This window comes from Penicillium pulvis (assembly GCF_028828015.1).
Source record: "Penicillium pulvis strain IBT 33274 chromosome Unknown contig_10_segment0_segment0, whole genome shotgun sequence".
Taxonomy (NCBI): Eukaryota; Fungi; Ascomycota; class Eurotiomycetes; order Eurotiales; family Aspergillaceae; genus Penicillium; species Penicillium pulvis.
This window is the reverse complement of record NW_026643071.1, coordinates 1,753,599-1,767,809: the sequence shown is the minus strand read 5'-3', so window position 1 is coordinate 1,767,809 and position 14,211 is coordinate 1,753,599. Positions and strand designations below refer to the sequence as shown.

General features: G+C 48.5%; 8 protein-coding genes across 8 annotated transcripts; 3 read left to right on the top strand and 5 right to left on the bottom strand.

Moving 5' to 3' along the window:
- Positions 1 to 223: 223 nt before the first annotated feature.
- N7503_000687 (uncharacterized protein) lies at positions 224 to 1,861 on the top strand (the record flags this gene model as incomplete). Its single annotated transcript, XM_057060248.1, has 4 exons — positions 224 to 338; positions 526 to 836; positions 893 to 1,180; positions 1,235 to 1,861. 4 exons carry the CDS (start codon positions 224 to 226, stop codon positions 1,859 to 1,861), a joined length of 1,341 nt encoding a protein of 446 aa, XP_056927171.1.
- Positions 1,862 to 2,400: 539 nt separating this feature from the next.
- On the bottom strand, positions 2,401 to 2,778 carry N7503_000686 (uncharacterized protein). Its single transcript, XM_057060247.1, has 2 exons — positions 2,603 to 2,778; positions 2,401 to 2,548 (listed from the first exon to the last, which is right to left on the bottom strand). Exons 1-2 carry the CDS (start codon positions 2,694 to 2,696, stop codon positions 2,451 to 2,453), a joined length of 192 nt encoding a protein of 63 aa, XP_056927170.1. The 5' UTR covers positions 2,697 to 2,778; the 3' UTR covers positions 2,401 to 2,450.
- A 1,083-nt stretch (positions 2,779 to 3,861) lies between these two features.
- On the bottom strand, positions 3,862 to 4,347 carry N7503_000685 (nuclear transport factor 2 family protein; the record flags this gene model as incomplete). Its single annotated transcript, XM_057060246.1, has 1 exon — positions 3,862 to 4,347. One exon carries the CDS (start codon positions 4,345 to 4,347, stop codon positions 3,862 to 3,864), a length of 486 nt encoding a protein of 161 aa, XP_056927169.1.
- Positions 4,348 to 5,432: 1,085 nt separating this feature from the next.
- On the top strand, positions 5,433 to 7,019 carry N7503_000684 (fungal specific transcription factor domain-containing protein; the record flags this gene model as incomplete). Its single annotated transcript, XM_057060245.1, has 1 exon — positions 5,433 to 7,019. The coding sequence occupies one exon, from the start codon at positions 5,433 to 5,435 to the stop codon at positions 7,017 to 7,019; it is 1,587 nt and encodes a 528-aa protein (XP_056927168.1).
- A 17-nt stretch (positions 7,020 to 7,036) lies between these two features.
- Positions 7,037 to 7,714, bottom strand: N7503_000683 (uncharacterized protein; the record flags this gene model as incomplete). Its single annotated transcript, XM_057060244.1, has 1 exon — positions 7,037 to 7,714. One exon carries the CDS (start codon positions 7,712 to 7,714, stop codon positions 7,037 to 7,039), a length of 678 nt encoding a protein of 225 aa, XP_056927167.1.
- Positions 7,715 to 8,278: 564 nt separating this feature from the next.
- Positions 8,279 to 10,382, bottom strand: N7503_000682 (FAD binding domain-containing protein; the record flags this gene model as incomplete). The annotated part of the gene is made up of 7 exons (XM_057060243.1): positions 8,279 to 9,146; positions 9,209 to 9,366; positions 9,418 to 9,572; positions 9,626 to 9,770; positions 9,823 to 9,933; positions 9,984 to 10,225; positions 10,274 to 10,382. The coding sequence occupies 7 exons, from the start codon at positions 10,380 to 10,382 to the stop codon at positions 8,279 to 8,281; spliced, it is 1,788 nt and encodes a 595-aa protein (XP_056927166.1).
- Positions 10,383 to 10,863: 481 nt separating this feature from the next.
- Positions 10,864 to 11,865, bottom strand: N7503_000681 (DNA repair protein RAD10; the record flags this gene model as incomplete). Its single annotated transcript, XM_057060242.1, has 1 exon — positions 10,864 to 11,865. One exon carries the CDS (start codon positions 11,863 to 11,865, stop codon positions 10,864 to 10,866), a length of 1,002 nt encoding a protein of 333 aa, XP_056927165.1.
- A 167-nt stretch (positions 11,866 to 12,032) lies between these two features.
- Positions 12,033 to 14,171, top strand: N7503_000680 (mRNA-binding ribosome biosynthesis protein NOP4; the record flags this gene model as incomplete). Its single annotated transcript, XM_057060241.1, has 1 exon — positions 12,033 to 14,171. The coding sequence occupies one exon, from the start codon at positions 12,033 to 12,035 to the stop codon at positions 14,169 to 14,171; it is 2,139 nt and encodes a 712-aa protein (XP_056927164.1).
- Positions 14,172 to 14,211: the final 40 nt, after the last annotated feature.

Below are 14,211 nucleotides of genomic sequence, written 5' to 3'. Positions count from 1 at the left end.
CGACAAAAAAGGCAAAAGAGAGAGAAAAGGAATAGGAATAGGAACATCCATCTCGACAGTCCTATTTTTGTCCTTTAACCAGTGACGCGGCGGATCCGCCCATGAGGCCTCGAGACCCATCGTACCCATTCCGCCTCCTCAGATTAATTAGTGGCGACCACTCGTTTCTTCGCTATTTCATCTGCCGAAATCCCCCAGCCTTTCTGGTTGTTCGCCCTCCGCCATGACCAAAGAAATGGCTATACCGCAATCAGAGCTCAATGTCTACGTTTCGAGCAGAAATGGCCCTCGAGCCAAGGAGACCACGTTCCGGGAGTGGGTGGTCAACAACCAAATCGGTATGAAAGTCAACATCCTCCCCAATGAAGTGATTATAACCACCCCGCCATGATTTGGGCGCATTTCGAAGCTGGAGAATTGCTCCCTCATTCTCTTCACAATTCCATACCTGCATGTGCATACTAGCTCCGGCATGGCCGGAATCAAATATTTCCTAGCTGACACTTGGCTTTTTGGGCACAATAGGCATCTCGATGACCATCCTGGCTATGTTGCTGGCTCTTCATAACCTTTACCCGTCACTCCGTCCGTACACACAACCGTTCTTCCAATTGTCCTACTACAATCAGTCCGGAGATTACTACGTCCAAGGCTGGGATGATGTCTACTTCGTCATTAGCGCTGCGCTCGCCCTCACTGCGGTGCGCGCGTTCGCGATTGAATGGGTTCTACAACCGCTGGCCCGCAGGGCAGGCCTGAAGCGGAAGGGCTCAATTCGGCTTGCCGAACAGGGATGGCAGGCGATGTATTACGGTGCCATCTGGGCTGTTGGATTGGTAAGTACTCGTCTCTCGGGGAGAATGAGCGGTGGATTGACAATCGTGCTTTACAGTACCTGTGGAAGAACTCCTACTACTGGCGCGATTTTGGGGCCATCTGGACGGAGTGGCCTGCTCGCCCGTTGTCGGGTTTGATGAAGTGGTACCTGCTCGTGGAACTGGCTTTCTTGGTGCAACAGATCTTCGTCATTCACGTGGAGGAGCGCCGCAAAGATCACTACCAAATGTTGTCGCACCACATCATTACCAGCACTCTCTTGAGCTCTGCGTATATCTACGGATTCTACAATGTGTCCAACGTGGTGCTGTGCTTGATGGATGTCGTGGATTTCCTTCTTCCCGTATGTATAACCGATTTCCTCGGGGTTCGAATCCAATACTAACGGTTGTAACAGTCAGCGAAGATCCTGAAGTACTTGAAGTTTGAGAATGCCTGCAATGTGGCGTTCGGCGTTTTCATGTCTGTCTGGTTCGTCACCCGACACGTCTTGTACAACATGCTCTGGTGGTCCATTTACAAGAACGTGCCCGCTCAAATGTCATACGGATGCTACTCGGGCGTTAATGCTGAGATGATCAGCGAAAACGGGTATCCCAATGCCTTTACATACTTGTTCGCGCCTTTCCGCAGCCTGGAAAATCCTATCTGCATGAACCGCACCATCAAGTGGATTTTCCTCTCATTCCTCCTGTCTCTGCAGGGTCTCTCCATCGTATGGTTTACCATGATCGTTCGAGTCGCCTATGGCGTCGTTGTCACTGGTAATGCAGAGGATACCCGCAGCGACGAGGAAGACGAGGTCGAAATCGAGGGCCAAGCTCTCCCGAACGGATCTGTGCGGCTGGCCGCTCAGGATGGTGCTAACGCCGCCTCCGTTGCCAATGACAGTGCCCCGGGCTTGGACCGCCGCCGGTCCAATGGCACTGCCTCAGTGCGTGCTCGCGGTCGTGGCCGTGTGCCTTTTGATCAGAGTGACCGGAAAGCTCTATTGGGTCGCATTGGATGCGAGAAGCCTACATAGGGTCCTGTCATGGTCTGTTTCTTTTCCTTTTTCTCACTTGTTCTGGTCCAATTTGATGAATCCAACTGGAGACCTTTATTTACCAGTGCATGCCGTTACGTCTGTCTATCTTAGTATTTACTTGCTCTGTGTCTCTTGCAGCTAGAGCGGGCTCGGAGCAGTATAGTGCTAAGGTCACGATTTGTTTTACTCAAAAGATCGGGATGCGGTTTCGTCCCTCCTTACCAGGTCAATTATATCCCTGAGTTGTTCTGAATTTTCTCTTTTCTCATCACGTTGTTCTGACCTGCTGGAGGTCTCTCGGTTGTCTCTACTGTTCGTTCAAATGTGATTATAGATCCAGTTACCAATACCCAATGGATGCATTTGACTTTTTCAACTTACAAACCTCATGCAGAATTCTCAATCTTGGTTGTCACCAACTGCGAGGTCTAACATGATGACACTTTTTAATGAATTCAGGGCATATCTCTACTCGTCTCAACTGGGTGAAGAGAACAAAGGGAATACTAATCAAGACAGAAAGACAGATCACATGAATTTTCTATTTATGCCCGCACAAATATCAACTCCATTCGACGCCTAGTATTTAGGGGATGCAGACACCGGCGTTCCACTCAGTGGCGCCAACACATTGCCAGCCATCGCAGCAAGCGACGCCACCGTTCTCGCAGGCAACCTTGTAGTCTATAAGGATGATTAGCTATGCTCCCAATCAGTTGACTTCTAGATTGAACTTACTGCCGACACAGGTGCGCTTCTCGAAAGCATCAGGGTAGGGAGAGGCAGCGGCAACAGCGGCCAGGGTAGCAATGATGATGGTGGTGAACTGCATTTTGATTGATTGGATTGGTTGATCGGGGATCGGTTGATTGAGTGGGTTGATTGAGTAGAGTAGACTGGATTGTTTGAGTTGACTGTGTTGATGATGTTCAAGTTATCGAGGATACCTTAAGCTATTTAACTCAATGCCAAGCTGTTATTGAGGCCATTGAGGATTTCCAAGTTTAGTATCTCTACTTCGTAAGCGTATAGATTTTATGGTCAGATCGGTGGCGTTGTGGGCTTGCTTACGCTTTTGCCTCCTTATCCTGAAACAAATACCTCTTTAGAACGCTTGTGGCCTTGGCTATAATCCTGGCCTTGGCGAACTAGTTCAGAAATGGCTATTATTGCTAATCATGGATTTATTCTTGTACCCTGAAGGGTTTCGAATACTACGTATCCGCATTTGAAGCGGATTAGGAATTACTACTCAATGATACTAAATCATACGGTCAACAAGTACGGTAATCGAAGGTATGCTAGAAGTAGAAGATCGGAAGAAGTAGGTATATGATGTAGGAACCAATGAGCATTAAAGAAGAAATCAAGTAATACAAGCTTGAGCCCCCTAATCTTATGCTGATAGAAAACTTGAGAAAATGAGGAATAAGTGTGAATGGCTTCAAGATACCTCCTTCATAGCGCACTTCCGCTTCTTCTCTATTCCCAACGTTACGCTAGCGTGAAAATGATTGATGTTCTTGAATTATAATTGAAAACAAGAAAAGACAAGATTCAAAGCTTTCTTGTCCCCAGTGTACTAGATGCTCACCCACCCATTTGTTGACCGATCGCTGATATCTGGGGCCAGAAACCGTCACTAGACACCACCCAAGTACCAAGCGTTCTTGGGGTTATTAGCCAATAAGGTTAGCTAGGTCATGCGGACGTTGATAATAAATGTTGCCTTTCATTTTCTCGAGTACAAGAATACGCTACTTTTCGGACTAACACCCTCTGATATCTCAAATACAAAATTTTCTTTGTAGAACTGGAGTCGGCGATTATTTCCAAAACCCACAGTGAACAATTTACAGCCTCAGGTCCAGAGGTCATGCTCGTTATATTGACAGGCTACCTGGATAGGTCGACGAAGTCTACATCAATACATTCTGGTAATAAAGTAGCATGTACCTAGACATTAAATTGTATTCCAGGCTCCTAATTTCGAGTTTTTACAACACAGAGGCAGGTCTCCAGCAGGATTTGACATTCTCATCCACCCGGCTCCAGCTTTCTCGAATCAATGCATTCACATTGACCTGTCCCAAAAATTCATCACTCAGCGCATTGCAAGTAATCCTTGCCATCTTCCCATCTAACATATCGTAAACAGCCCACACCTTGACTCGAATCACGTCTCCGGGTTTCACCTTGTGGCTATGCACTGCCTGATCGGTGGTTCGCGTGTAGAGGAAATATGCTTCCATGCTCAAGAAGACTCGTGCACCATCAATCATCACGAACATTGGGACGACGGTTTCCTGCGCGTCGGCGTGTACTTTGGCGTAATGGTTCATGATTCCGGCTGAGCCAATTAGAGTTCCGATCTCGGGGTCGGGAATGACGAGAGTGACATTCTTGTGGTAGAAGCTGTGTTGGAGCTTATAGTCCTTTGCGTTGAAGGCTTCAATGTACCTGAGGAACTGTTTCAGAGACATTGAAGCTGATATTGGTTCGGACATAAAAGTTTCGGGCTGCGAGAAGATATTGCTTCTTCAGTGCTGAGAATGTAACCGGTGGAGATATAAATATTGTCTAAAAGCTGTCATTTATAGATGATATTCATGTGGAGACGGTTTTGTTCCGAGTATTTGTAGAGTTGTATACATATGCATACTGAGCTGACGTAGTAATTGTGATCGGATTCAGTCTCCGTTGTCTCCACAACGGGGCTACGCACTTGCTTCGGCTATAGCTTCGTAGTTGTGCCCCGTGTTAGAGGTATTTGACGAATGATTTCACAAATCATAATTTCCATAGATCTCTCAGCCACTAAACATATTCCAAGGGTTCAAGGTTCGCACTGTGGCGCAGTCCAGTTCGGCATTTGCGATCCCCACCTTCCGGCTTTCGGCTCCCCCACATTTTCCCACTTCCCTGCAACCCATCACTCAATGCCTGTATGCTAGCGCCATGAGTTCCCGGTCGATTCAAAAGGAGAGCATGGTATCAGCTAAGCGCTTTATATGCCAACAATGCAGCAAAAGATATACCAAGCTAGAACACCTGACAGTACGTTTAATCGCGGAGCTCCCGAGGAAAGCAACTGACGTATCCCAGAGACATGAAAGAACCCGTGAGACACTATTGATCACCTTTGACTGAATTCTATATTCATTCATCAGCAGATGCAAATTCAAAGCCGTTCCAATGCCACCAATGTGATCGGCGTTTTGGGCGCCAGGATGTCCTCGGAAGGCACATGAGACTACACACAAGCAATGACACTCAGCCTCAACCACCAAGATGGGCAAATGGCGTTGAACATGCAGTCTCACAGCCTCCGCCTTCCAATAGTTCAACCACCAATTGCCCCCCGGTTGACTCTCTAGGGCAACCGAATTTCTCCAACCATGCGTTATTAGACTCAGGGAATCTTCTCGAGTGGTTGATGTCTGACCTCAATGGGGCCCCAATGGTACCACTCCCTTTGGTAGACTTTCCTGGTCCAATAGCAAATGACAGTCTAAGCTTTGCCCCTCCTGGAAACGTGGAGATGCGAGCAAGTGAGGGCCCAGGCAACATGGCAGTGGACCAAATTTACAGAACAATTGACGATCTGTGGAAAAGACTTAATTCAGATGTTCATCGCTCGGGGTTTACCTCCTCCTTTTTGGACTCCTGCCTTCATGAATATTTCAAAAGAATATCTCCCAGCTTTCCTGTTATTCATGAACAGACCTTCCAAGCGCAAAAGACCATCCCGCCTCTGTTACTGAACATGGTGGCTCTGGGATCTCTCTTTGTGTGTGAAAAAGATGCCGTTGAGAAGGGCGAAATGCTTTGGCGGCTAGGCCACACAGCGGTTGCCACGAGTTGGCAAACTTTGATTGAAATACGAGGACCATGGGATAGCTGCGATGGCGTCCAGCTGGTTCTGACTGCTCTTATTGGGCAAGCATATGCATTGCTATCAAGCAACACTAGCATTCGAACAACGGCATCAGTATTTCACGGATTGGGGTTCTATTGGGCTAGAACCTCAGGCATGTACTCCATACCAGATGTTTTATCAGGTCTACCGAGTCTTGATCTACCCGAGGCAGATAGAAACACCCTCTGGAAAACTTGGGCTGCCACCGAAGTTCAACGGAGAGCGATCTTGGGTCACTATGTTCTCGATGGCCTAATATCACAAGCATCTGGCTCACCAGCTAGCGCGAGACATCTCATTAACAGTCTCAGTACGGCTTGTTCGGATGCTGCTTTTGCTGCGAAGACTGCCGACGAATGGATACTGGAGATTACACGTCCAAATCAATCGCAGATCCCGGTATGTGAGGCTTTCACGCAGATATTTTCGCCAAATTACAGCGAAAGTCCCCTACAATTATCAAATTTGTCTACATTCGTCATGATCGAAGGGTTACAATCGCTGATCGCTGACCTGCACGAAATTCGGGGTCCTGTGTTTGGCACTGTCTCGAAGAGCCAGATTGTCCAAGCGATGCTGAATATACACCAGGGAAACATTGTGCCAGAAACTGAATCAGATTCCCATCGTCTTCCTATCCTCATAAGGTGGCACTGTGTTTTTATTGAGACCACTGCTCCTTCAATCGCAATTTATCGATGGCTGTGTGATCACTATGAACTTCCACAAGTCCTTGGTGGAATACATGCTAAGAGCCAGCTTGGGAATCTCAACCTTATTCAATGGGTTGGGCAAGCAGATGCGTTCCGTGCTATTCTACATGCGAGCTCTATCACGCGTCTTCTTGATACCTTGCCTCTTAGTCAGGTCTACAGGGCGATGCATATTCCTACTGCAGTCTTTACCTCTGCAATGATCATTGCTACGATGTGTCTTTTTAATGGACCTGTGATTAAGATCCCGGAACGATATACCTGGTTCGACGTTTGGAAGGGTCACCTTTCTGCGAATACTGATCAAGAATCCTTGAACCCGTCGGGACCAGAAGATGTTTTACGAGATCTGGGGGTTTCAGGTCAGGGTGATATGACGGTCTTAAATCTCCTCGACGAACTCAATTCCTTACAAGTCATCCTGAAAACCGTCGCTTCAAGGTGGGGTGTCTCCGCCCAGATGGGCGATATCATCGGAAGATTAGCAGTCGTTGCGCGTGAAAGCCGCCATTCAATTCGATAGTCCAATACTATCACAGTTTAATCTTTCTTCGAGTGTTTATTATACATCTCAGGTAGAATAGTGGCCAAGATAGCCATTTCCTCAGTGGCATGCTGCAAAAGCCCTATACCAAATTCCAAAGGCACGGCCGCCTTCCTCGCTTCAGGATCGGTTATTCCATCGACGTCTCCCATCCAGAACCGGGACCGCATCCTTACTCCATCGGGCTCAATTTTAATCAAATGAATCAAATGCCCGACATAAACCACTTCGTTCTTTTCGTCATCCCATTGTCCTGTTCTTCCACATATAGCGGTGGAGTATCCAGCGTCCTTGAATGCAGTCTCCCATCCGGGACCGAAATATTCACTCGGATCCTTGAAAGAGATCTTCAGTTTCTGTAGCTGGCCACCAATATACTCGTGCACCAAGTGATGACCCCCAATATAGGTACTGTTGTTGTCCCGTGGCCCTTCCCAGTCGGAAAACACATGATCTCGGGGGTGCCAGAGGAGGTATTGGTCTGTTGTGTGGATCCAACCAAACCACCAATCTATCATTTCGCCTGTGCAGTCTTTCATGTAGGTTGAGGCCGCAATGTGAAGCATTCCGTCTTCGGTGTGTGCGACTCCTGCTTCCATTGGGAGGTAGGGATGTTCGAGGAGGAGCTTGGCATCTTTCACGGCGAGGCCTTGTGAAGGAGTGGTTGAGGTCATGGTGGCCTTGAGGGCTTGGGGAGTCCTCAAAATGGTAATTGGCGTATTTGGAGAAGTGTTTCTGGGGAGATTAGTGTATACATATAGCATGAGTGTTCATGTGGGGAAGATGGGGAAATATGGAGAAGCGGGGTATGACTACGTGGTCTTCGGATATATCTGTGGAGAACTATTGACAATCGGCAACCTTTTGGAAGGCCTATATCACTTGTAGAACCAACTATTACTGAGATTCGTTCATGGACCCACTGGCGAGGGCTAAGCATTGACCCGGGGAACGGCAAAGGGAATCTTGCCAATATGAACTTTCAAGGTTCCTGTTTGTTCTTCTAGAATACTGAGGGGCCCAAGACTGGGAAAGAGCGGCGTGGGCTCTACTAGTGATTGAGGTCCGATATAAAACGAAGCATAAGTCATCACTTTTTGTCTACATGCGCCAATAGCTAGACGGAGTTTATGGCCTAAATTTAGCATTTGTCATGGCAACCTTCTAACTATACTCTGACTTCTTAAGACTCGAACTTAGAAGTATGTATGGAACCTGTGTTTTATTTACTATCGTTCCTAGTTCCACTCAAGATGCTCCTTCAGAGCCTGCACCAAATCGCCTGATCCAGCCTGTCTTGAAATACAAGACAAGATGTGTTGATCTGGGCGAATGAGGATACCCTGCTCCTTTACTCCCATCAAATTTATCCAGCTTTGATTCTCTGGCCCCGCCTGTAAATCAAAATCAATACCTAATACAACCACCTGCAGAGGCAAGACCCTTTGAATGTCTTCGGGCAAAGACGCAAATGCTTCAGCCACCATCGACTTGAAATGAGACGCATTGCTTTCGTCAACAATCAAAGTGAATTTATCGAGGCGGCACAAATCCAGAGTCGAGTACTGCTTCGCGGAGATTTCGTCTTTTGTAAATTCGTGCACATAGCTGTTGTCTATCGCAGGGAGTTCCAGCTGTCCTGGAGTAACCTTGATCCATGCATGTGGAAGTCGGGCCCCGGGCACACACGAAGGATGGAAGACAGACACGTTGGGAGGGATCTCTTTATCGCCATACACGTATCCAATGTGCAGTCCAAGGTTATCGAAATGTTCCCGTTGACCTTCGATTCCTTTGTTGATCTCGACCATGGCTTCTGGATCTTGAATATTGTGGTAAAGGTTTTGTCGGGCGATGCTCACGTCGGGATCAGTCGTGCCTAGTGCCTTTAGGAGACCAAAGATCTGTTTACCATTTTTGACGCTCTGGTCGGAGTTGACTAGAGCCACTTGTCGGCGATCGGATTCATAGGTATCGAGGAGACTATCACCACCCCAACCATGGTGGACTGCAGCGAGCTTGTATGCCAGATTATGAACATCGCCTAGGCCAGAGTTCAGGCCAAGGCCGCCGGTAGGAGGAAATGAATGAGCAGCATCGCCAGCACTTCATATGAATTAACGTCAGTTATTGTATAGAATTGAGTCCCAGTTCTTGAATAGACTCACAGGAAGACTTGGCCCATGCGGTATGAGTGAGCTACTTTTCGGCTAAGAACCCATGGCCGGTAGCTGAGGATGTCATAGGGCACTTTGATTCCAATGGCCGCATCAACGATCTCGCGACAGTGCTTTTCGTCCCAGGACTCCACAGGGCATTTCTCAGGCTGCCCATAATTGTTAGTAGGTATTCGCTTTATCGGATATTTTGCACTCACGTCAAAGTTGCAAATCAGCACTTGGTTCCCAGACAGATCATATCCAATAATAAATCCAGAGACCAACGGGTCCATGACCCAGTGCAGCATGCCCACTCGTTCCTTGATCACAGGATTCAAGTCGGCATTCAAATGGATTGTCATCATGGTTTCACCTATGATAAACTCTGTCAGTATGGAAAAGTCTAGGGGATTAAAGTCTACTAACAAGTCTCTTCTCCATCACTTTCTATGCCAAGATGCTTTCGAACAGCGCTTCTGGCGCCATCACACCCAACAACATGTCGGGACTTAATGCTGTATTCTTTCTGAGAGGCGCGATCTTCGATTCTGGTCAAGACGAATCCATCTCCCTACTTATGAATGAGGATCGGAACTTCAAACATTCGAAAAGATGGTACTGACCTGCTCTAGGCTCACGAATGAGTGATTCTTACGAATTTCAACGAGATTGATTTTCGACAATCTTTTGGCGATAAAATCCTCAAACGCAGGCTGAGGAATATTGTGAATCATCTGGCAAAGGAATCAGCGTGATATTCAACCAAGGGTAAAGGATGTCTAACAGTTGGAGTGTCGTTAAGAACCTCCTGGTCCATGCGCTCGTAGGGCAAACGACCAACTTGCTTACCAGCCAAACTTGTAACAAAGTTGACCCAGAAAGCATCTTGACGAGGGCTACCGATTTTGCGAATCTCATTCACGTCCAACCCCGCTTGGCGGCAGAATTCGAGAGATCTGGGCGACAGCGCATGTGTCTTGGGAGCTGCCAGCCTGGTTGGGTATCGCTCAACGACCAACGATCGGACTAGATTCTGTTAGTGAGTTCGTTACAGAAGAATCTCTGGTGTATTACCGTTCAGTCTAGCGAGCAAAAAAGCCAAAAGTAGACCTGATGGCCCTCCTCCAACAATCAGGACTGGCACTTCCTCATCTGAGGATGAACTTTGGAAATGCGGTGACATTTGGCTTGTTTTCTAGATTACGAAATCTATACGAAGGAGGGTTCAAAGCGTAAGAAATAGCGTGCTTCATAAGTGCTTGCGGACTTTTGTAAGGCTATGTGACTATGCATGATTCCCCACATGGAAAGTGGGAAAGAGCGGGGAGGTGGGAAATCCACGGAGAATGGGGATAACTCCGTGGATCAAGGCCGATGACGCTGTATTTTATTGGTCTTTGGATCTCTATCAAACCAAGGATGTAATGCAATCATAGGAAGTGTTCTCTTTACGCCTTTAATGCCGGTCTTCAGCCCCTGATGCCCTTTCAGCAAGTGTCGTGCAACAGAAGGGCTAGGATGTGCATCGAGAAGAGTCTCATTAGGCCGTGAGATGATTGAGGGACCCTTGAAGACCTTTCAAGCCTCGTCTGTTCCTGTATCGATTTATGGACCCAGAATTGTAGGGTTGGTGGAATCAATGCTATCGCGCATTGGCGTGATCTTCATCCGTCGGTATCCCGCAACTTCGCTAGAGCGGCCATGATACCGTCACTCAATTCCTCGGTTGGTTTGTTTGGCTTTGGCGGGCTCTGATTCGCTGCTGCCTCTACTGCTGCTGTCTCGCGGCTCTCTGCCAACACGGCTCGTAGAATTTCCTCATCTTCATCGATTTCGGCCCGTCGAGGCCGACTTGTAAGCCTTGGTGGTTGGGTTTGTGTCGCAGGCCGAGGAACCCCGGCCTTTTTCGTCGATTCTACCCTAAAGTCTTCCCTGACAGCATTGCACCATTGCTGGACTTTTTTCTCACCCCAGCCAGGGACAGAATTGATCTGTTCTGGTTGGGCGTTGACGGCATTCTGCAAGCTCCCAAACGTAGATATCAAACTTGCAGCGTCTGACTTGTTGATACTGCGTGGGGTTGTAACAAACTCCACTAAGGACTCTTTGTATGACTGCGCTTGCTGGGTACGAATCGCAGTGGGTTGTGCATTTTCAGATGACTTGAATAGTTCGAGGTAGTGGGCGGCTTCGGGTGCGGACCAGCAAAGGATCAGAGTAAGATTGTTGACTATGGATGTTTTCGAGAGCTCTTTGAGTACCTCCTCATGATTTGGAATGTCGACCATAACCAGCACAATGCGTAGGTTGAATTTGCCAGCGAGGAGTCGGATTCGTGAGTAAACGTACTCGGGGTGTAGCCGGTGGTATTTCAAAGACAGGAACAGGGCACATGTCGTCATGCCAATCACATAGTCAGCAGGAGTCTCGGTATATTCCCAAGGCACAAGCTTGATATGGTTCAAAATAGGATTGCCCTTTTGTCGCGTCGACACGAGAATCGCGGAAGGCCCAGACCGGTTGGGAAGTGCTTGCGGTTTTGGTTGCTGAACTTTGGACTGCCCGGGTGAGGATGAGGTAGGAGGTGGAAGACCGGACGATTGAGCATTGACTGCACTCCCACTGCGGGATTGCGCCCGCGACTCTGCTGCGGACCGAGCATCCATGGTGGAAAGGTGGAAACTGGGATACTTTGGATACGATAAAGGATAACAGCTCCGGCTTATCAGGACCCACTCTCCATACTCACCGCCATGGTTTTTCTGCCGTCAATTTTTGGAAGAAAAAAAAAGGACGAACCAGTCAGTCTTTTGTTATTCTACATACGTTTATCATGGCGGAACCACACAAAAAAAGACGCCTGTCACAGGAGGATCCTGCCAAGGATACTGATGCGAAAATGGATGATGCTACCAAGACCGATGCCACAGATGCCACCGCACCAGTTCAACCGAAGCGAACCCTCTTCGTTCGATCGCTGCCCATCTCGGCAACCTCTGAGAGCCTCGCCGAGTACTTCTCCCAGTCCTATGTGATTAAGCACGCCACTGTTGTCAGCGATCCACAGACAAAGAAGTCAAAGCAATATGGTTTCGTGACGTTCGCCGACCTCGAGGATGCCGAGAGCGCCCTGAAGGAGTTGAATGGATCCACCTTCGACGGCAAGAAGATTCGAGTCGACTACGCCCAGGCCCGTCAACGTGAGATTGACGAGAAGCTTGGCAAGAGTGTTCCCTCCGCTGCTGGCCTCAAATCTAAACAAGACCGAGAAGACCAGAGAACAAATGCGCCTCCGAAATTGATTGTTCGCAACTTGCCTTGGAGCATCAAGGAACCAGCTGATCTGGTCGCCCTTTTCCGCAGTTTCGGATTAGTCAAGTATGCGACTCTCCCTAAGAAGGGAAACACACTTGCAGGTTTTGGTTTCGTGACTATTCGGGGTAAGAAGAATGCCGAGAAGGCGCTTCAGATGGTGAACGGCAAGGAAATTGATGGCCGTACATTGGCCGTCGATTGGGCCGTCGAGAAGGAGGTATGGGATACTCAACAGAAGGAGGAGAAGGATCAGGAAAAGGAGGAGGAGGAAGAGAAGGAGGGAGAGTCTGATGATGTGAAGATGAAGGATGAGGATGCTTCGGAGGAAGTTTCCGAGGACGAAGGATCGGATGAAGATGAGGATGAGGATGGGGATGAAGATGCGGATATGGAAGACTTGGAAGATCTGGATGACGCAAAGGAGGAAGAGGAAGAGGAGGACGACCGCAACAACTCAACCATCTTCCTACGCAATCTTCCCTTCACTTGTGACGATGAAGCACTTTATGAACACTTCAAACAATTCGGACCTTTGCGGTATGCTCGTATCGTGGTAGACCATGAGACTGAGCGACCCCGTGGTACTGGATTCGTGTGCTTCTGGAAGCCTGAAGATGCCATTACCTGTGTACGCGGCGCCCCCAAGAATCTGGGACCGCCTACCACCAAGGAGCGCAACAACCCAGCATTGAAGCATTCCGTCTTGCAGAACGAAAACTCCGATCCCAGTGGAAAGTATACTCTGGATGGCCGCGTGATCCAGGTCGCCCGCGCCGTGAACAAACGGGAAGCTACAAGACTCGAAGAGGAGGGTGTATCACACCGTCTTGTGCGTGATAAGGATAAGAGACGTCTTTACCTTCTGTCGGAGGGTACTATTCCATCCAATTCCCCTGCGTACAAGATGCTTTCTCCTTCTGAAATCAAATTGCGCCAGGAGAGCCACGACCATCGTCAAACCGCCATCAAGAAGAACCCCGCCCTCCACCTCAGTCTTTGCCGTCTTTCCGTTCGCAACATCCCCAAACACATTACCTCGAAGGATCTGAAACAACTCGCTCGTGAGGCCGTCGTTGGCTTCGCTACTGAGGTCAAGCAGGAACGACGACAGCCCCTGTCTAAAGAGGAGGTCCTGCGATCCGCCGACACTATGAAGGAGCTCGAGCAATTGAGAAAGGAAAAGAAGGTGGGTATTGTGCGACAGGCTATGATTGTCTACGAAACCCGCGAGGGAACCAAGGTCCCAGAGAAGGCCGGTGGTGGTCGTAGCCGTGGTTACGGTTTCATCGAGTACTATACTCACCGTCACGCACTTATGGGTCTTCGCTGGCTCAACTGCCACGCCGTTGATATCCCTGCTAGTGCTCAAGCAGAAGGCGAGAAAGAGAAGAAGAAGCGACTGATTGTGGAGTTTGCCATCGAAAACGCACAGGTCATTAGGCGTCGTCAAGAACTGCAAGAGAAGCAGGAGAAGGAGAAGGCAGAGAAGGACAAGGCCAAGGCTAAGGCCGAGGAGGAGAAGGCTGGCCAGAAGAGGAAGCGTGCTGCTGAACGGGAGGCCGCGAAGGAAGCAGAGAACGAGGAGGAGAACAAAGTTGCGAAGCGCAACCGTATCATCGCGAAGAAGCGGATGCAGCGCAGGGGCCGTAAGGGCTAGTGGTTTGACGTTTTTTTTATCTTTTGTATGTACAGAGAGG

What these genes read in the sequence shown, in the direction of transcription:
- N7503_000686 (XM_057060247.1), bottom strand. Translation starts at nt 2,696, where the DNA reads ATGCAGTTCACCACCATCATCATTGCTACCCTGGCCGCTGTTGCCGCT. An exon ending in GAAGCGCACCTGTGTCGGCA is followed by an intron (nt 2,549 to 2,602) that starts GTAAGTTCAATC and finishes TCATCCTTATAG; the next exon opens with ACTACAAGGTTGCCTGCGAG.